General features: G+C 40.7%; 1 protein-coding gene across 1 annotated transcript; it reads right to left on the reverse strand.

The window, feature by feature from the left end:
* Nucleotides 1–5320: 5320 nt before the first annotated feature.
* LOC133125040 (E3 ubiquitin-protein ligase MARCHF4-like) lies at nt 5321–21566 on the reverse strand. Its single transcript, XM_061236733.1, has 4 exons — nt 21072–21566; nt 10999–11154; nt 9951–10143; nt 5321–5910 (listed from the first exon to the last, which is right to left on the reverse strand). The coding sequence occupies exons 1-4, from the start codon at nt 21564–21566 to the stop codon at nt 5480–5482; spliced, it is 1275 nt and encodes a 424-aa protein (XP_061092717.1). The 3' UTR covers nt 5321–5479.
* Nucleotides 21567–22515: the final 949 nt, after the last annotated feature.

Here is a 22515-nt window from a genome sequence, read left to right on the forward strand (position 1 = left end):
CCTCTAAATCTAGAGGAATCTGTATTAGTTGTTTCTTATGAGATATTTATAGTATAGTGCAGTTTGAATAGGAATTTCAGTATGGATTAAGCATCAGTACAGTATATTTCTGATGTGAAGGGGTGTGGAGTAGAGATTATATCTCACTCCAGGTTAAAAGTGACACATAACACAGCTCATTCACTTTAATCATGGCAATGTGCAGTGATAATGACCCCGCATCACTCACTGGTAATTATCACATATCTCAGTTGAGCTGCTACAGAGGAACGCACATCTGTGGTTCCTTTTCTTGAGGCAAAAAGACAAAATGTGTGCTCTGAAAAAGAACCAACAGCTTTACATATGTACAACAACGACAACAATAACAAAAACAGCATGTATTTATGATTTGAATTAGAAATTAATTTAATGTTTTTTGATAATGTTATCATTTGAAAGCAACGCCAGTGAATGTGTTCAGTTGGACAAATCAAACACAAGCATTGCCAATGGCTCTTCCAGGTCTGATGTGTAATTGACTGCTACATCTAAAAAGTTTGCCGCATACAACCACTCGATTACAGTAAGTGCCCCTTAACAGTAACAGACAGGAGAGGAGGGTAGTTGTAAATGAAGATAGCAAACACTTTATTTTCAGGAACACATATTATTAATCTTGTTAAGGCTACTTAAGATGTTATTATTCACCAAATAAATACTTATTTAGACACTGAAATGTCCATTAACCTTTTAAATGGACATTATGCATTTTGACAAATATTGTTGAACTAAATATTATCCATTTGTTAAAATGAACAATTCATTTACACTCAGTGAGCACTTTTAGGTAGACCTGCACACCAGTTTTTAATGCAAATATTTAATCAGCCAATCAAGTGGCAACTAATGCATAAAAGCATGCAGACATAGTCAAGAGGTTCAGCTGTTTTTCAGACCAAATGTTAGAATGGGGAAGAAATGCGATATAAGCTACTTTGACCATGGAATGATTATTGGGGCTAGACAGGGTGGTTTGAGTATCTCAGAAACTGCTGATCTCCTAGGATTTTCACGCACAACAGTCTCTAGAGTTTGCAGAGAATGGTGCGAAAAACAAAAAACATCCAGTGAGCAGCAGTTCTGCAGGCAAAAATGCATTGTTAATGAAAGAGGTCAGAGGAGAAGGGCCAGACTGGTCGAAGCTGACAGGAAGGTGACAGTAACAGAAATAACAACACAGTACAACAGTAGTATGTAAAAGAGCATCTCTGAACACACAACGTGTCAAACCTCTAAGTGGATAGGCTACAGTAGCAGAAGACCAATAAGTCTAATAAATGGCTAATAAAGTGCTCACTGAGTGTATATTCATGTATAAATAAATAATTATTTAAATTCAATACTCTGTGATATGCGACACCATAAAATAAAGTGTTACTGAAACCTAAATTGCAGGTGGCTTCAGTTCAACACAGAAATTGCATGTGAACTAAGACTTGAAATACACACATGGTTTAACAAAGATTTTTGGGTGGCTACAGTTTAACAGCAATATCAAATAGGATTGATGTTTGGCAACTGTGATATCAAACTAGTACGGCAGGTGGCAATTATTTAAATGATTTTAGACAGTAATAGCAGGTGGCTGTACTTTAGCAAACATTTTAGAGAGCTGTGCCAGGTGGCTACAGTTAAAGAGAGAATGGCAGATAGCTACAGCTTAACATTGATATCAATCATTTGTATGTGAAAGCAGAGGGGAAGCCAGGGTCTGTTCTTTCATTTTGCCCATGGAAAGTATTTTGTAAGTATGAAGGCATTGGAAAATCAGTAAATGTAATGTTCATATTATATCAAATACACAGTTGAAAAAAAAGGACAAAACGCTTCCAAGTGCAAATAACCTCATAGGGAATACAGGGCGTACGAATAGAGGGCAGCTAGGGAGTTTGTTGAGGTGGGTGTGGGGGTTATTGCTCTTACAAGAGTAGGATGGAAAAATATCTCAATGTGGAAATCTGTATTCTCGGTTTTGTAATCCGCATGTTAGCTATGTATTCAAATCGGTGCACACAGTTTTGTAATGGGAGCTAGCCAGAATTCAATTACACAGCTGAAGAGCTACCATCATTTATATATAGCCAATTAAAATAATGTTAGGTCCAATCAAGAAATTATTGTTGCTTAGTAACTTTCAGCAGATGGACACATGCAGAATCTATTATAATATTTGGGACAAATGCATATTTTTATTGATTTGGCTATGTACACAATTTTAGATTTGTAATCAATCGATTTTTTTTAAAATATATTTTTGATACTCTAGGATACTGGAGTATTCTCTGCAGTTTTCTGATTTCTCTCCTGTGTTTTTTTACTTACCAATTACAGGTCGAACCTGTATTTAAAGTGTCAATCCAAAATAACATTTGATATATTCTCATGATGGCATTTTTTTAGCAAAATCGATTCAATGTGTTTGTGTTCCTGAATTTCTCCTTTATATGCTATTTTAAACAAGTTGTATTGGGTGCAACATTCATGTATTCCAATTTGATGCGTAATGAGCTAGAGCACTAGAGATTTGCCTGAAGTCCGACTATATCTTCAGGGCATCCGACGGACACACAGAACATTGCATGACTAATGCTGAAGAGCAAGTGCCAAAAATCCAACAAGGGTCTTTAAAATTAGGTTTGATATTTTGCTCAGTATTACCACTGTAATGGTGATCATATCCAGGTGTGCATTAAAACCCAACCACACCAACGCCATTTCCAACCTCAACAATTGTCTAGAGGACATCCATTGCTGGATGAAGGCCAACTTCCTCCAGCTGAACAGCAGCAGGATAGAGCTATACTGATTGACACAACCAAACAATTCTCCAATGCTGGCAGCCACAATGGTAATCCATCTCCTTGTCCAACCTTGGAGCTATGTCTGATCCCACACTTTCATTCCAAACCCACATCAAACACATCTGCAAGACTTCCTTTTTTCATCTCAAAAACATAGCCAGACTTACGTTACCCCTCTCCAAATCTCATGTTAACAAACAGGTTCACGCGTAAGTTCTTTTGGGGATTGACGACTGCAATGCCCTACTCTCTACTCGCCAAATCTATCAACCATCCATGAACCTGACCACATCACCATCCATGAACCTGTCCACACCACCAACCATGAACCTGCCCACATCACCATCCATGAACCGGCCCATATCACCATCCATGAACCTGCCCACATCACCATCCATGAACCTGTCCACACCACCAACCATGAACCTGCCCACATCACCATCCATGAACCTGCCCACATCACCATCCATAAACCTGCCCACATCAGCATCCATGAACCTGCATGCTCCCTTCACTCCAGGTCATACTGATCCAGGTCCACCCTACCCGCCTCCGGACAATGGGAGATAGAGTCTTCTTCTCACGTGGCCCTCAACTCTGGAACTCCCTCCTTGATGACCTTAGAACTGCCCCCTCAATGGATGCTTTTAAAACAGGCCTTGAAACTCTTTTTACCAGCAGGCCTTGTTTAAATCTTTAAAACAAATAGGCTTTGCCTGCTCACTTTCTTCTTGCTTGGCTGCAAAGCGCTTTAAGATCTGTCACCGCAAACGAGAAGCGCTATATGAATTGAATTTATTATTAGTATTATTATTAGTATTATTATTACCATCAGATGACAATAGCCAGTTTTCATTTTCCAAATACAGTATGTTGCTGCTGGATTATCTTCTAAGAAAAATAAAGTACTTGTTGTGCCCCTATTAAAGGTCCCATATTGTGTAAAATTTAATTTCCCTTGTTATGTGGACTGTAAAGAGTTGTAGGTGCTATAAAAACACTGTGAAAGTATCAAAACGCACAGTCCCCAAAGAAATCCACAGAATCCGTATTAAAAAAAGGGTGTATTTGTGAATACACTGTGAATGGTATTTGTAGTATAAATAAATACGGATCAACACTTTAACGGGATGTTTGGAGACCCAGCTATAGGCATTCTCACTACATTTTGCTGGATTTATTATTGGTTTTTAAGTAGTAGATATCCATTCATTTAATGTACTGTACATCCATTGGAAGTGAATTAAAACACAAGTGCGTTGTTGTTTCTTGGAGTGTGTACACTGTCGCTGTTTGCTTGCTGTAGGGTGCTTTTATTAATAGAAATAATCCGTTTTAGTGGCAGGGGGATTTGCAATTATGGTGCATTTAAGTTAGGAATAGTCCACAGGTGTGCATTAAAGGGTTTAAATGCATGGCTTTAACATTTTTTTTGCTGGAACTACCTTGGAGGCAGTGGTGGCAGCCTTCTATAGCCTACTGTTTATAGTGTTTAATGCACACCTTACAGCTAATCAGAGTATTCACCTAGACCACTGTAAAACGTAATAGTTGTATATTATTTTATTTGTGTTTTTATTTGTGATATCTTTCAGCCAGCCCCCCTCCAATCTCCACCCAAGCCTACATCCTGCTGAGATCAGACTATAAGGGCTGCTATTGCTCAAACAATATATCCCCCGTCTGCTCATTCCTATTCCCCACTACTATAGCTATGATCGGCACAGCAGTTCAAAACATGCAGTCACTTGCAGAATAGGAGAGCCATTTCTTAATTAAAAAAGAGACATTTTTACCTGTTTGATTGATGATGCTGGCTCACTGCATCTGCTATTGGCTGAAACATTCATGCACAAGAAAACACACAAGCACACATGCACACGTACAAATAAAGGTCCATCCTATAAATGTTTTAAAAGTAATAGAAAAGTTTGTTTCCAGCAATGCTATGGCTTTTACTCTGGATAGAATTATAAAGAAAAGGTTTGACATGGAGAATGGAAGAATTCACTGCTGGTGAATTAACATGCATTTCATGGACAATTAAGGTGTTTTCAGGAGATAAACAATACATACACTGGACTGTTTTGATTGCCTGATAAAACTCTTACAATTTACGAAAATGACACGGGTGGCTGAACATCACACTGGAGGAAACAGTTCAGACTGAGATCTGCACAGCGAATTACACAGAGTAGTCAACAACTGCAGACAGCCCCTTCTGAAAACTAAAACCTGAATTATTTGGATCCCTGAAACATTGTTTTATGTTGTAGCTTTGTAACATATAGTGCTACAGAGATCATTTCAGAATGCGAGTTTATGTTCCCCAACATCAGTTTCCTATAACAACTTGTGAAACTTATGAAAAGCTTTAAACAAATACTTCCAATAACAGCAATATCAAAATGTTATGAACCTTAATTTTTTATTTTGTCACTGTCAAAATGTTATAGCCATAAAGCATCCATACATCACCCACACCTCTATTTTGTCCCAGGACTGCCACAAAAGTGATGTGTGGAGAGGCCTCAAGGGTATCCCATTTGGACTTGGAAGAATTTGTCTTGTGCATCAACATTGTCTTGTTTCACCATTTCTCCCACACCGCTGAGATAATAAGGCCTCAAGAATCCTCAGACTGTAGTTACCCTCATCACCAGCTCTCGGTTGCTGTTGCTGGGCTGGCCGCGTGGCTCCTGCTGCCTCAGGTTGCTGAGCAGGTGGAGGATGTTGTACGCACAGTGGTGATCGGGCAGGGAGGGCCCATTGCTCTGGTCCGAGGAGTCCTGGGTGGTGAGGCCCGGTGTTCTGTTAGACGTCACTGTGTCAACGGGTGCAGTGGCGGCCACTGCAGCCATAAGAGAGGAGGACGAAGGAGAGACTGCTCCTCCTGCCTGGCTACTGTCCCCCTGGGCAGGTACAGAGAGGGTCCTGGGGCAGGCACCGGGCTTCTGGTCCTCATTGTCCATGACCTTGTCATAGTTCAGCACCTTCCACTGCTGGTTTACGGCCTGCCAGCGGTTAAAAATTCGGAACACAGAAGGACCTTCATGGAAGATCAGAGCTGGGGAAACACAGAGGCTCGCAGTCAAATGCACAGCCACACAGTTCCACACTCCTGGTGACTCATCTTTCATGGCTAAGTAGCTATTGAATCTCAGGCCATTTATACGACACTTACATTTATTAACTATAACATTCTATCTCCGTTCAGATGACACAAACGGTTACCTATCATTCTATCCTCTTTCATTACACTACAGCTACTTACTGTACCATCTCACAGACATTTATACCTCCACTCATATCATGATTGCAAGTTTAAATCAATGCTTTCATTCAAGAGGAAGAGCGATCTGTGCACCCGTGTGCTTTTAATCTGCTGAAACAGATGCAGGAAATGCTGGTCATTTAATGATTCGGACCTCTGCTTGTGGTTATTGACATATGCTGCACGTACATATCAATTTTATATAGAAGCATCGGCAATAAAGTGGCATTAATGAGTCAATCACCTCAGGCATTGTCCCTACTCCTTTTAAGCAAGCCAATGTTCAGCCTCTTAAAGAAAACTGGCCTCCAATCTTCTGCACTCTGAAATTACAGAACGATTTCCAAGTTGCCTTTTGCCTCTACGATCCTGGAAAAGGTCATTGCTGGACAGCTTCTGGAGCTATAGTCAAAACCAATTTGATAAAGTCCAGTCTGGTGTCTGCCAGCTGCATAGTACTGAAACATTGTAAGCTCAACATACCAATGACCTACTCATGCATACTGATGCTGACAATATGTCTATTTTTGTGTTACTTATTTGTGTTACTTATTTGCAGCAACATACTGTATTTGGAGAATGAAAACTGGCTATTATTTCGTATATATGCTTCCCCTTGGCCACATAATTCAGAAGTTTAGCTCTATTTTCCATCATTGTTATGCCACACAGCTGGATTTATCAGTTCAGCTAAACTATCTTAGTAACACAGCTTGTGTGCAGTACATCTTGAATGCTTGGTAGCTATCAAGAATTGGATGTCCCTTAACTTCCTCCAGCTAAATTCTGATTAAACAGAAATTCTCAAGAAATTGTTTGTTCTTGAGAACTTCTCTACTGACATCAGCATGTGTATTGGTCCGCTGGTAAAAAAAAAAACCTTGATGTAATTTTTGGGTTAAATTGAAAGTTTAATCAACAGGTAAAACTCTTCTTTCTTCCAATTAAGAGACATCACTAAAATTAAATATGTTCTGCAAGGAAAGACACTGGCAAATAATTCAGACTTTATAGACTCAGTGAGCACTTTATTAGGTATATATTAGAATTATTTTTTAATTCTGCTGCTGCAGCCTATCCACTTAAAAGGTTTGACGTGTTGTGTGTTCACAGATGCCCTTCTGGATACCACTGTTGTAATGTGTAGTTATTTGCATTACTGTCACCATCCTGTCAGTTTGACCAGTCTGGCTCTTCTCCTCTGACCTCTGTCTAGCTAATAAGGTGTTTTTGCCCACAGAACTGCTGCTCACTGGATGTTTTTTGTTATTTGCACCATTCTCTGCAAACTAGAGACTGCTGTGCGTGAAACTCTCAGGAGATCAGTGGTTTCTGAGTTATTCAAACCACCCTGTCTGGAACCAACAATCATTCCAAGGTCAAAGTCACTTAGATCACATTTCTTTCCCATTCTGAAATTTGGTCAGAACAACAGCTGAACCTTTTGACCATGTCTGCATGCTTTGATGTATTTAGTTGCTGCCACATGATTGGCTGATTAAATATTTGCATTAACTAGCTGATGTACAGGTCTACCTAATAAAGTGCTCACTGAGTGTATGTACACCAATCAGCCACAACAGCAAAACCACTTGCTTAAACCAGTTTTTTCATGATTAAAAATGCATTGGGAGCGGGTGGTGGGGGATGCATTGTTTTGTTATTGACATTTGTCAATATCTTGGTACGTACTGGTTTTCATGATTGGTTTTCATGATCACTTCTATCTTAACAGGTGATCCAGGTCCTGTAGAAGTTTTCATATTTAAAAAAAATAAAGACCCCATGCCATATTTAAAAATGCATGGAATCTATTCCTACATAAGTGGAGCATCTGTTAAGATAGACGTCATCATGAACACCAGTATTGTACCAAGATATTTAAATAACAAAACAGTGCACCCCCTCCTCCCAATGAGCTTACAAGATTTCCATTTTCATTAAAAAATTTAACCTTTGAATGCAATTCACTTATGATTATTAGCTTATATACGCAGATTATGCATTTTCTATCTAAACAGTGGTATTAACAAAAGTATGGTTAAACACTACATCTGTTTTGATTCCAAAAAAGTTTTGTTTAAAACCCATTAAGTTTGGCTACTAGACGGCTTGACGGGCTCATAAATTGTTACTGGGAAGTGTTTAAACATCACTTAAAAGCAGATAATCATAAACAATTGGTTTTACAGTGTGGCAGAATAATATATGTATGAGCCATTAATGCCTTTACAAACATAGCTCTAATGCACTGTGTCGATATACTTAGCAGTGCCTGCATGAGCTCAGGGTGTCATCAGAGCGGGACTGCGACAAAATTGTGGCATTTGTTTTGCTTCACAATATGGCAACTACAGTAAGAGCAGAGAGAGGAGAGTGGATCCCATCCACCACACTCTAGATCACAAAGATGGCAGGCTTGTGGAGCAACATTGAACATAATCACTTACCAGCTCCATACCAGCCCACAATTTACCCCTTTCCATAGCCATATGTCTGAAGGCTAATCTAAAGGTGCAATTTAGTAGCCTATAAAGTAAGACCAACCGACCGACTACTTACAGTACCTCCAACTTATTAAATAGTGAAATAAAATTTAATAAAATTTCTGTGTGTAATTGGAAATGGCTTTTAAAAGTCATCATGAATTCTTCAAGATTGGTTTTAAACCTATCTGAGCTGGATCAATCTGTAGCACCTAATTCGAAATTCACTTTTATGGAACTGCGAAACTCATACATGCTGAATCTAGCTCGAGAAAGACTGACTTTAAGTTTATATTTAAGATTCATTGAGTCCCCTATTTGGATCAGACCCCTGGTAAGCCAAGGAATTTGATGACTGAAGAATTCTCGCTATCATGAAGAAAACCCGCCAAACACCTGTCCGACAGATCAGGAAGGCAGGTGTGGATGTGTCAGTAACTACTGGCCACTAATTAGCTGTAAAACAGTATGGCTATTTTACAGTTTGCTTTGGCTTTGTATATAAGGGGATGTAGTTCCTACATGGATCACCAAATATGGATGTAGAGAGCCTCACTGGAGTACAGAATCAAAAGAACAGATATTGTACAAATTCTTATGGACTGCACTGAATGTGTTGTACCTGGATTACTGTTATATAAATTATATTTAAGATTGCTGTGATATTGCTGTGAAGTAGCTGACAATTGCTGATCAAAGACACAGAGGAGTAAGTGTGTTAAAAAACCATGGATATACTAATTAGCTTGGAGCCATGGACATCTAGAATGCAGATTTGTCCCATATGCTCTACCCAATCAGACTGTAGCTTATTACTGTCACAGAATGCTGGTGGCGTCTGCACTCACAGGAGTGGAACTAAAAGAAAATATCAAACCACACCTTATTTAATCCTGTGCTCTGCAGGAGACATGGGCTATTCAGATAAGCCATTTCTCCAAGGTCCTCATTTAGTGAGCTCAGCTGTATTGTAGATCCCAAAGCTCAGAGAAAGTCTACTGGCTAGCCACTTACTCATTCTCTGAGCAAACAGCTTACATTCAACTTATGTCTACATATTGCAGGGATCATCAAATCACGGTCCTTGAGGTCAGAGAACTGCTGGTTTTCCACCCTCCCTTTACCTGGGAGTCAATGTGAAGACAGTCTAACCAATCAGTAGCACTAATTGTTAAGCTTATTACCTAGGGAAAAAAGAATTTGGATTCGAAGTCCAGATTTGATGATTTATGACATATCAGGACATTTCTCAAAGGTATAGCAGGTTTGGTTGTGAAACTTCAGCCTTCTGGTGACTACAGTAAGTCCTGGCCCGTAGTCCTCACAGTGTAGTGCTGGCAGACTCACCGATGCAGACCACATCCATAAACCCGTACATGCCGTAGCAGATCTGGAAGAGCAGGTCCTGCCGCTGCCACTTGGCCGAAGGGCTGAGCGACGACCAGATCAGCCAGGAGATGCTGGCAATGAGGAAGAGAGAGCCCAAGATGGCCGCCGTGATCTGGACTTTCTCTATAACCGTCAGAGAGATGGCCTGCCACTGTGCCGAGTCAGACAAACAGAGACTGGTCACCATCCCCATCAGCTAGCGCTTACACAGACAGACAACAAGACAGCTACCTCAAAAACTCAACAGCAGCCAAATGTTTTTATTAACCTTGGATCATTATTGAAATGCTTGAGTGACATGCCTCAGTTTTTCACAGGCAGCATTGTGACAGAGACATGGTTCTATGAGCAATGATTTTGTTTTTATTACGAAAGGGCAGCATCTGGGCACAAAGGACAACCATAGTCTTCCAAAAGGTGTTTTTTGAGAGAACAGACAGTCCACCCTCCTTTCATCATTTTTGCTTTAGTCAGATGGGGAGAAAGCAAAGTGTGTTACAGATAAAGATGGAATCATAAAGCAGTAAGTTCCATGGTAGGGGATTAAACTCACAATCTCACAAGAAGATTTGTAGACGGCTTAAGAGCAGGCCTCACAGCCTGCCCGTTTTTCGAGATGTTAAGAATAACTACAATATATCAAAAAAGTAATATTTATTTTTTCATTTTGCTTGCACCAATGATGAATTTCTTGTGCCATATCGACTTGTCATATCTGCAGCCACTACAGTCACTACATAAATCACTGTAGTAAGTTAGTATTTCCTGTTGGCCTTCAGGACTGTAGGTGCCCTTTACTCCAGACCAGTGGTCCTCACTCCTGGTCCTGGAGAGCCGCAGGGTGTGCTGGATTTGTTGCTAATTTATCTCACCCGGTTGCTTGGGTCTGAATTGGTTGCTGATATTAAGGTGAAAACAAAAACCAGCATAACCTGCGGCTATCCCAGACCAGGAGTGACGACAACCACTCCACACACTGAGGCGGTTGTGGGGCATGCTGGCTCACCTGCAGTGGGTTCTTGGTGCTGATGGCGATGACCTGGTATTTGTAGTTGCAGAGTTCGCAGGTCCAGGAGCCCCTCTCGCTGATCCACTTGATGAGGCAGGGGTGGTGAGTGCAGCGCACAGACCCACTGCAGCGACATGGGCTCAGGAGCTCCCCCTGCAGGCACACGCAGGCGAACGCATGACTGCACTGTCCGTATCCTTCAGCAGCCTTACCTCTTTTTACATTACATTGCAGTTATGTAGCTGAAGCTTTTTAGCCAAAGTTGACAGCAGTTAATTAGACTAAGCAGGGTCCAATCTGGAGAAATGTGGGGTTAAGGGCTTTGCTCAAGGGCCTAACAGCGGCACAGGCACTGGGGCTTGCAGGTCCCCACAAACCACCAACCTTCCAGGTCCCAATCAAGCACCTCAGCCACTAGGCCAGGGGTGGGCAATTCCAATCCTGGGGGGCCTGTGTGTATGTATTTTGTATCCACCAATTACTCTGGCTAAATTTGCTAATTGGCCGTACACACCAACACTAGTTTATTGTGAGATTAGATCACAGTAAAACCATATCATACAGGGACACAAGGACAGTATTTGACTGGCATTAATGCATTCATCGAGAAATGTAGCTAAAATGTCAGACGGTGTAAAAGTTAGAGCCAATTAAATAATTAAGGCAGTTGGCATGAAAACCAGAAACAGATACGGCCCTCATTGCCCACCTCTGCACTAGGCTACAGGCTAGTTTTGTCATTGAGACACATTTTGCAACCCACCATTGAAATTCGCTTTAATACCCACTGCTGCTTAGCAGTGTGCTGGAACTAAGACATGCACCCTGCTGGAGTCATGGTTCAGTGAAGCCCGTATGCTCCTCAAAATTCACGCTCCTCAATCTCCCCATGTCTAAGCACTAGAGAATATGCTCTTCTGTCATCAACCTGCACATACATTTTCATATTCCCCACACATGAAGGCCGAAAGTCCTAACTAAGATCTAGAACCAGTGAACAGTGGTGGCACATACGCACACACACACACACACACACACACACATACACATATATACCGTGGTGACACGCATGCATTCATACACATTCATACATGCACACATAGCACAGAGAGCAGGATACAAGACACACAAATGCAGCACCGACTTGCTTAAGGATAGTACATGTTTATATAATTCAGAAATGCTGAAAATTAAAGCATGATTTCTGCAGTGTCCTGATTTTCAGTTGTTTAATGTGGTAACAGTAACAATGAGGCCGGCACAGTTTGTACCCTTTTAGGCAGGCCACACAAAAGGCAAAAAGTACTTCTTTTTAAAAAACTCTGTTAATGCCAAAAGATGAGTCTCTTCAGATGGCCATTTTCCCCAAGCATCGTAAATCATTAACAGAAGTACAACTGCCCATTATAAAATTTTAACATAGAAATTCGATCCTTGAATTTCCATTTTAGCTCAATACAGTACATGCCATTCAACACTGTTGTTCCATTAAGTATTGTTTAATATACCACTGCTGCAAACAATTAAACATTTATTTGACTTCTGGTTTGGGTTAAATGTTATTTTGTAGAGCTGCGGTCACAAACGGCTAAAGTAACGAACCTGTGTAGGCCGGGATAGAACGGGGTTGGATGGGTGTAGGTGGTGTATCCCTAGCTAACACACAGGCAATTGGAATAGATAGGGTACACTTGACTACTAAAGTGGGAGAAAGAAGGAAAAAATTAATAAATATATTATTTTGTTTGCACTCCAAACCAATCAAACTGAATTTAAAAAGTAAGTGTCACTTGTAATGTCCCTGTGCTTAATTTGGAGTAATTACTTTACCAACGTAGATGACTGGGGTCGTGCAACCTGGGTCATTGTTTGACATGCATGTGGCTTGAGAAAACAGGCTGCTGACCTCTTGTTGGCAGATTTCCAACACTTAGGTCATTCACAATATAACCGATGTTATGTTATGACACATATCATGAAGCATTATGCAGGTGTTATGAGTGGATTATGAATTAAAACATTACCAGTATACTATTGCCTTTCCTATAGCTAGCCTTTGGAATGTTGTTACTCTCTTTTATTCTGGAGCAATCCAATATTAATTGAATTCCTACTCTTTTTGACAGTTATTTCTTTCTTACAGCTGGTCAGATTGATAATGTGGCTGCGTGTTATTGACTGGGAAGAGAGCAGGCCCATTGCACTGCAGTGGAGAGGTGCTGAAGAATTAATGGACCATCTCATTCATCTCCGTGTGTATGACACCCTCAAGATTGAAAGAACCAATATGAAACTTCCAACTTCATGCTGGTTTTTCTCAACAAAAGGCAACAGATTGTCCCGTTATGACAGAGCAGTTATGTATTCAGTATACGAATCTGAAGAAGGCTTAGCTGGTAAAGTTCTCCTATTGTTTGGATTATCAGCAGACAAATATCAGACATCTAATACCAAAACTACTGTTCAATCAAAGACATGCAGTGGGAATTCACACAAAACAGTGTTATGCACAGTATGTTGGCTGAGGGCCAGAGTATGGGAAGGATGAGTCGTGTGTGAGCTTGTGGAAAGAAGGGGGTTTGTAACGGCATATAGTACCTTCAATACTGCAGAGCCACTGGAGAACCATAACTGTGGCTGCATTGGATGGGACAGAATCCAAACCCACAGCACAATGATAATGAGTGCATTGATCTTCTCCACCTGACAGTGTTCGAGTAGTTATTAGAGGAATTATCCTGATGTAAATTCCAGCTATGCCAGCTTGACCAGCTTGAAAATTGAGTCAAGCTGATCATAAGTCGGTATAGCTGGGTATGAGTTGGTCAACCAGCATGGCCAAGTTGGTCATCAAGCTGGTCTAGCTGGGTATAAGCTGGCTACCAGCTGTTTCAAAACATAGCTTGAGCTGGGCTCTTTCATATGTCGCTAACTTGTTTAGTCCGATAAGATTATTGTTGTTTTGGGATAAAGTCAGGACATTCGGTTTCATAAAGGGATTTCACAACTTAGACAGGCTTGTTGCTGGGGAAATAGTGTCTTCAACACAAGCCTGCAAAATCCTAGGTTTAAGGTTAGGTCCGGACGATAACATGCACATAGCCAATATACATCACACTCAGATAGCAGAAATGAGCTCAGCTTTTGTAAGCAAGGTTCTTGTTGATAAACGAGCCATCTTTGTAAGAAATGCATTTTGAAGGGAGCATGTTTTTTCAGAACAACAAGAATTTAAAATTATCTTCATGAACTTAATTTTCCTCCAGCAATTAATAGAAGTGCACATTGCAAACTCTGCAGATACTGTATTGTGCTCTCAGCTCATTTTCACATGCACTTGACGACGCTGAAAATATAATAATACATTTTATTTGTCCACTCGTTTCATACATAAATGCAATGCATAGTGCATAATAACTAGCCTAACAAATAAATATTGTTCCCAAATGTCATGTCAGGTTACCCACTTATCCATTAGGGTGTACTATTAAGTTATTGGTTACGAATTTACAATTCTATTTATAAGAATACTTTGATGTGCTTGCTTTTTTGATAATGCCACTACACTGAAACATGTTTTTTTATCTTCCCAGCACAAGCTGTTTCTTTCAGCAGGGTAATCATGGATTCCATTCAGCTAGTGCTATGATCCCGCCTCCCTCAGATTTCAAAATCTTGTCTCATTCGGCCATGACCCACATCAGCCATCATCAGCAACTGACCAGAAACTACTCGGCATGGCCTGACACCACTTGACATGAAGACCAAGTGCCATTGTGACATCAGCTCTGCCTCATCAAACTGACAAATCATTGTCCTGACTGACAAATACATTTCACCCTGTCTCATTTGTGAAACAGTGGCCCTTCAGCTGTGAGAGCACTTCCAATGCATCACTGCTGAGATAATTAATAAGTCGGACACGGACCTACTCATTTGAAAAGGCTGTTCTATCTCCCAGAGTACAGCGTGTCAGTTATGCCTATGTTCACACAGTGTTTTTCTTCCAGAGACAGTCGTTTTTCCGAGGCAGCTCAAAGTAACAAACAAGATGCAGTGCGAAGAAAACTGCAAGAATGAAGAGAAACGGCAATTATGAGAAATAATGGCTTAGGCAAGGTTGGGGACAAATCAAATTTGAATTAGAATTTCAATCAAGACTTGCATCTGTTGCTAATAAACTATTTGAAGTATAATGAAACGAAATATTGAGCTCAGTATAAGAATTATTTAATTTCAATCAAAGTGTACCTTCAAACAGAGATGCAAAATGAGAACTAATACATCCATTCAATTTTAGCAGACGGTTTTATCCAAAGCTTACTGTATATTTCATTAGACTATACAGGGAACAATCCCCCTGGGGCTTTCTCAAGGGCCCAACAGCAGCACTGACCTTATTATGGTTACACTAGGACTTCAACCACAAACCTTCCAGGCCCAGTCCCAGTCAAGCACCTTTACCATTTGTGGGCAGCCTGTAGCCTAGTGGCTAAGGTAAGCCAAGCTGGTCAAGTTCTTTGCTACCTGTGGTCATATGAGGTCAGACAATGAATGGGCCCATTCAATACTGAGCGCATTTATCAGACCTTGGAAGAGATTAAATCGATCATGTCAGTTGCTGCCTAGGGAAAGGTTTTTCTCCTCCATCCTTAGAAAAATTCACCTATGGAACAAACCTGGGACCCCAGAAGGACAGTAAGCCCAAGAACTACAAATACACAAAATGCACTTGCGTTACTCATGACCCTGGGGCACACAACCAATCATCACTGCAAATCTGTGACCCTCCAGAATCCATAAGGCAGGCAAGCAAGTCTGAAAAGTGGACAGTCCAATTGTCCAATAGGCCAGTCTCATTGTCCTGGTGCTTAACAGAATAGGAACATTTCATAGTGACTTTTTAAAATGAAAGGCTTTGTCTGATTTCAACAGCCATCCAATGCATAATAGTTTTATGCACACCTTCCGATTATGTGTGTGCTCAAAGATTGTATTTCCCCTCAAAGGTGCAAACAATATTGCTCTCAGAAACAGGAGTGACAGGTGATAGGACTGGGTCCCTCTTCTCCTATAGAGTATGATGCAGTCATCGCTCCTGCTGAGATTGTCAACAATGAGCTCCAGCACAGAGCAGGGTTTCAAACAGAATGCTCTCTACACCTGATTAACCTTAATGGAGAAAGAAGCCATGTTCTCAACTCCTCCAGTGGTAAGAATTAATTTAATTGGCTCTCTTGTTTGCTTGGTACAATATGAGAGTGGCAAAGGCAGCCAGTTTGATCATGTGCCTCTCTGAACTTGGCATACAATCTTGCTTCTGAATCATAGTAGAGAAAGAGGGCCATATATGCTTTACTTTGAATTATTGAGTGAGTCCAGTCATTAAAGTGATCTGACCTCTAACCTACAGTAAGCTCACAGATAACTGCCGAGGACTGTCCCTGTGTTCCTTTAGTTTACACAGTTATTTCGATAATCAGGGTAACAACTGTGATGAAGGATGAAACCTGGACAGTATATAGACTAGCCCTCCCATGGTTCTCCACCCCTGCCCTAATCAGCACTGCAAAACTAGCGACTATGCTGGCACATTTTTTAAAAGGGAGAGACATACTGCTTCCAAACGTGTCGTCTAACTTCGTAATATAAGTCCAGAATTCTGTTTTACTGTTACAGAAACAAAAGATCCACAGTCATACAACATTATACAATATAGTTGCTTATGGGCAACAGTGTTACTGTACACTCACCAAGCACTTTATTAGGTATTTATCAAACTTATTTTTTAGACTTCTACTGCTGTAGTCTATCCACTTAGAGTTATGATGCGTTGTGTGTTCAGAGATGCTCTTCTGCATACCACTGTTGTAATGTTTGGTTATTTGTGTTACTGTCACCTTCCTGTCAGCTTTGACCAGTCTGGCCATTCTCCTCTGATGTCTCTCAGTAACAAGACGTTTCTGTCTGCAGAACTGCTGCATGCTGGATTTTTTGTTTTGTATCATTCTTTGCAAACTCTAGAAACTGGTGTGCATTAAAATCCCAGAAGATCAACAGTTTATGAGATACTCAAACCACCGTGTCTGCCATCAACAATCACTCCACAGTCAAAGTCACTTAGATGACATATTTTCCCCCATTCTGATGGTTCATGTGAACATTAACTGAAGCTCCTGACCCGTATCTACATGACTGTATGCATTGCACTGCTGCCACACAATTGGCTGATTAGATAAGCGCATGAATAAGTAGCCGTAATAGAGTAAAAAGGTTCCCAATAAAGCTCTGTTAGTATATGTGTACAGCAGTGCTGAGGCTAAGTTTTTCACTGCCTCTTGTAGAAGGCCCACCAGCAGGTTACATGTTCATACGGTATCCCAGGTGACACACTACTCTTGCAGCTATATGAGCATGTCTGACTTAAGCTGCTTCAGGAAATATCCACCTGTTCAAATTGACTACATCTACAATTATTATGGCAAAGAGGGCATTGACTTAGCAAATAAATAATTTAAAAAGGAGGAGGGGGGGGGGGGGGAATGTGAAACCTGTGTTGTATGACAGTGGGAATGAGGGAAGCCAAAGAGTACAGCACAACATGTACAGCGTGCTCTTGAGCGGCCACAGAGAGACGATATTATATAAAGATGATTTCTGTGGAGTGTTTTTCAGGAAATAAATCAAAGTTAAATGTGTTCCCTTACAGCAGCGTGGCATATTAGTCATTTCTCAGCCTCAGACATTATCCACACACTACCTTCAGAAACTGTTCACCTCTGTTGGGAAATGTTCACAGACTCTCAGAAGTAAAGGTACAAAAGTGTCTAAAAAGGTACAAATTCTTGTCACTAGGGCGGTATTAATTAATACGTACTGTATTTGCTTGGAAAATGTGCTCATTTGTACACAAAGAAAGCATTACTGTACTTTCAGGGTACATCTGTGGAATTTGATCCTTGAACAACTAAAATTTACCTCCATTGTCACTTTATTTCTGAGAGTGCTCTCAGTGGGTATCCAAGAGAAGAATGTTTGAAATTTCAGGCCAGCATCTGATATTTATATTATTCCCCAATTCTCAATTCTTTGTTTCTATTCACACAACAACAAAAAGACCCTTTCCACGAATTACCGTACTGTCTATCCCTACGGATAGCCTGGGACAACTGGGAAGCCAACCTGCAACTTTGGCATTTGATTCACCTGGTGTTATACCCATGATAACCTGGGAGAAGAGGGCTGAAATTAATCTTACTAAAAAGCCTTTGGGTACCCAACTTATCACAAGTAACTGCGTTCACACCTGTCAATTATGTCCCAGGTAAGTGCATTCACACCTCACTTCCTCTCAGTCATGTCTCAGATAACTGCATTCATACCTCACTTCCTCTCAGTCATGTCCCAGGTTACTGCGTTCACACCTCACTTCCTCTCAGTCATGTCTCAGGTAACCGCATTCATATCTCACTTCCTCTCAGTCATGTCTCAGGTAACCGCATTCATATCTCACTTCCTCTCAGTCATGTCTCAGGTAACTGCATTCATATCTCACTTCCTCTCAGTCATGTCTCAGGTAACCGCATTCATATCTCACTTCCTCTCAGTCATGTCTCAGGTAACCGCATTCATATCTCACTTCCTCTCAGTCATGTCTCAGGTAACTGCATTCATACCTCACTTCCTGAAACTCATATTTCACTTCATTTCACGTTTCACTTTCATTTACATAGGCTCAGGAGGAAAGAACGGTCATCTGGCAGTTGGAGGGATGCCAGTTCAATCCCCCGCCCTGGGCATGTTGAAGTGTCCCTGAGCAAGACACCTAACCCCCAACTGCTCCCAACGAACTGACTGGTGCCTTGCATTGCCGCCAGTTGCCGTTAGTGTGTGAGTGTGTGTGTGTGAACGGGTGAATGAGAAGCATCAATTGTAAAGCGTGCAGGTGGCCTGTAGCGTAGTGGTTAAGGCGCATGACTGGGACGCGCAAGGTCGGTGGTTCAATCCCCTGTGTAGCCACAATAAGATCCGCACAGCCGTTGGGCCCTTGAGCAAGGTCCTTAACCCTGCATTGCTCCAGTGGAAGATTGTCTCCTGCTTAGTCTAATCAACTGTACATCGCTCTGGATAAGAGCATCTGCCAAATGCCATTAATGAAATGTAATGTTTTGGATAGAAGCACTATATAAATGCTGTCCGTTTAGCATTACTATTTAGACCTATTCCTGAAGCTAAACTATACATCTATTTATATATGTATCTATATGTCAGACAATCCAGGATCTGTGCTATAGTAGTAGAAAGAGCTCATAATGCTGCAAGTTGTGCATTTAGAGTTTTGAAAACCGATGCACTCATGAATGTGGCTCCCATAACAGGTCAGTATAGGAAGCTGCTACTGTATTATGTCATATCAGCAATCCAAGTATGACAAAACACAATTTGATGATGCAATGGTATGTGTGGCATTTACAGCGTGAGTTTTTGAACACATGACTTCTATGTGTTCACAAATATAATTCATATTATGACATGTACCTCAGATGAGAGTGGCCTGACAATCAACACTAGTCTACTCCCCAGAATCCCTTCTGAATGGATGTTCTTTATATGAGTGGATGTTCACCTGAGAAATTACAGAAAATGTGTTGGGGAGGCAGAAAGGCAGCCATTATTGTTTTCCTCAACCATGTAATTGCTTGGACGTGAACTGTATCCACAAGAGAAGCGGGCTTTGACAGCCCTGTTTGTGGCATGCGTAAATCACCAATGGACTGATTCTCTTGTTATACTCATTGGTGTTTGCAGTTTTTCTTATTATTATTCTGCTGGAATTACAGGCTGCAGAGGTCTCAGTGATTGGTACAATCTCTCTGCAGACATACCGGTTGGGAACATAATACTTTGCATCGCCCAGAAGCCCATCTGTCTTAAGTATTCCAGAAATGTAAAGACACAAAAGATACAATTATCTCTAAAATGATGAAATACTCAATTTTGCCATTTGTAATTGGTTTATAAACACAACTTGCCAGAGGTTGAATAGTATACGGCATTAATGTGACTGTGAGATTCTGGTCAGAGCCAGTGGGATTGAAGCCTGGGTTAAAATACCCTAGTGCTTAAATCATTTTTTTATGAGATAAAATATTCAGAACAGTGTTCATGCAAACAATCTTGTGGTTAGGCTAATCAAAGCAGTTAGGCTGTATGTTATGAGAACATGCGACAATTCTGACCAAACCCGCAATACAAGTAAATCTGATCACACCAATATTAACTTGCAATATACACCATAGCAGACAAAATAGCAATTGAAAAAGTACTTCCTGCTTGATTCTGATTTTAGGCACATGCTGACCCAATGGGTATTGAGGGTATGCTTATTCACAGGCAATTATAGTACTATTGAAGTCTGAGCCTGCATGAACAAAATGTTTTTTAGGGGTTTTTTTGCAATGGTATTCGTTTGGTTGTTTACACAATGTTGACAGTGAGTCACTGTCTGATGTTTATTGGCTGAACATGTCATATTGCAAAGTAGAAATGTTCCCATTGTAGAAATGTTCCCATTGATATTATTTAAATATAATACGGTGATGTCATTAGAGAGTGATGTGACTCCAACAGTCTGGAATTCAAATTATTTTTTTGTTTCACTGAATACATCAGGTTACAAGAGAATAAAGGGCATAATATACATTTAAAGTGGAATCAAGGACCTTAATCAGTAATAATGTTATCCCATTGTTGTCCCATTGTTTAAAGGAGCAGTTCACCCAAAAAATAAGGTATGTTTGGATTTACAATACATGTACTGTAGTAGTATCTGTCCATCCAGGTAGTTTCACTGACATTTGACGAGTTTTCTACATATTTATATGCAGCTTATCTGGATAGAATTATATTTGCGGGGCCTATCAAACTATGTAGAGTGAATGTAATGCAAAACCAAAATGTGTGTACATATTACAAACAAATAAATACACACTTGTGGCCATATCATTTACATACATACAACATATACGCTTATTTACATACAATATGCATACACATGTGAAGATACTTACCTGCTCTGGTCCCTGGAAGCAGATTCTACACAAGGGGGTTCGAAAACCGCTGTCCGTGCAACTAGTGAGGGAGAACCCCTCCTCAGATTTCTCTTTAGAACAGTCATCTGAAGAGCTGCTGCAATCTAGAGCCCCAGGTTGCCCTGCTGCTGTGACAGGCCACCCCTCTGCGGCTCTGTCTTCGTCCGGCCCCACAGCTCCCCCTGTTGGTGGTACAGTCGAGCCCGCTAAATGAGGGGCACTTATGAGCGTATTGTTGTTGTCGGCGAAGCTGCCGGTTCTCACGGCTCCGTTGGCATGGCTCTCTGTATTTTCTCCGTTCATGGGGATGAATGTAGGTGGCGGTGCTGACGGTGCTGGCGGCCTGAGCAGGAGAGCCTTCAGGTCACTGAACAAGACGCGACACCGGCCTTTCAGCATGCCCTGGCGGCGCAGCATCTGTCTGCGAGTCAGCAATCCCCAGCACCATACAATGACACCAACTGCCAACAACATGTGACCTTTTGGTTTACAATGTCATTACATGGATTTAAGTCATCTAGATTGGTTGAACGTGTGTTTAGCACCCAGCAACTTGCTATTTGAATGAAAATATTGTTTTGTGGGAACAGAATTGGTGAAAGCTAGTTATTTGGTTTCATTTCATGCAATTTTTCAACTTGATTTTGTTTGATGTGCTTAAATAACTGCAGTTTGTCTTCTGTTTATACGCACTCTACATTTGATTGGGGAAACTGTTTAAATAAAATGTTGTTGGTTCCCAGAACAATGGGGGTGAAAAAACACCTCTGTGTCCTCGTTACACATAGATCTCATCATCTAAGCATTCCTGCCATATACTATTCTTAGCGAAGGGTGCTTTTCAACAGCACAGATACGTTAATGCACAATTATTTCGACAAAATGAATTACTTTGTTTGCCTAACTGAAATCGACGTTTTAAGACTATAGCCTACTAACGTAAAGTAAATAGCAGAGTGCAAAAAAATGTTCCAGGTAAGTGTTTCACATGACCATCTTGAAAATGCATAATGTAAATGTTTTTGAAAGAGATACGATTTAAATAACAGAAAGAAAACTAAAAAATTGATGTTTAGGAAAACACAACTCTGAAAATCTCTGTCCCCATAGACATGTCGTGTCTTCATGTAGCCATTGGAACGTACGCATATTAATCCGTGATTTCCAAATCCAAAAGTGCATTAATCCGTGATTCCGAATGCAACCTTCAGATTTTGTCTTTTTATTTCCTATTTCTGCATCTTGCCTTTCCACGAACCAGGGTGTAAGAAGATTTGATGCTTTAGTAATAGTCGTTTTCTAGTGGCTCTTTTCAGGACGCAGCAGTTCTGGTAATTAGAACAGTTACAGAGAAGAACGCGTAAAACATTGAACACAGCTGTCTTTTTTTTTCTTTTTTCAAACGAAGTATGATTTTCAATTA

The sequence above is a fragment of the Conger conger genome, chromosome 3 (assembly GCF_963514075.1).
Source record: "Conger conger chromosome 3, fConCon1.1, whole genome shotgun sequence".
Taxonomy (NCBI): Eukaryota; Metazoa; Chordata; class Actinopteri; order Anguilliformes; family Congridae; genus Conger; species Conger conger.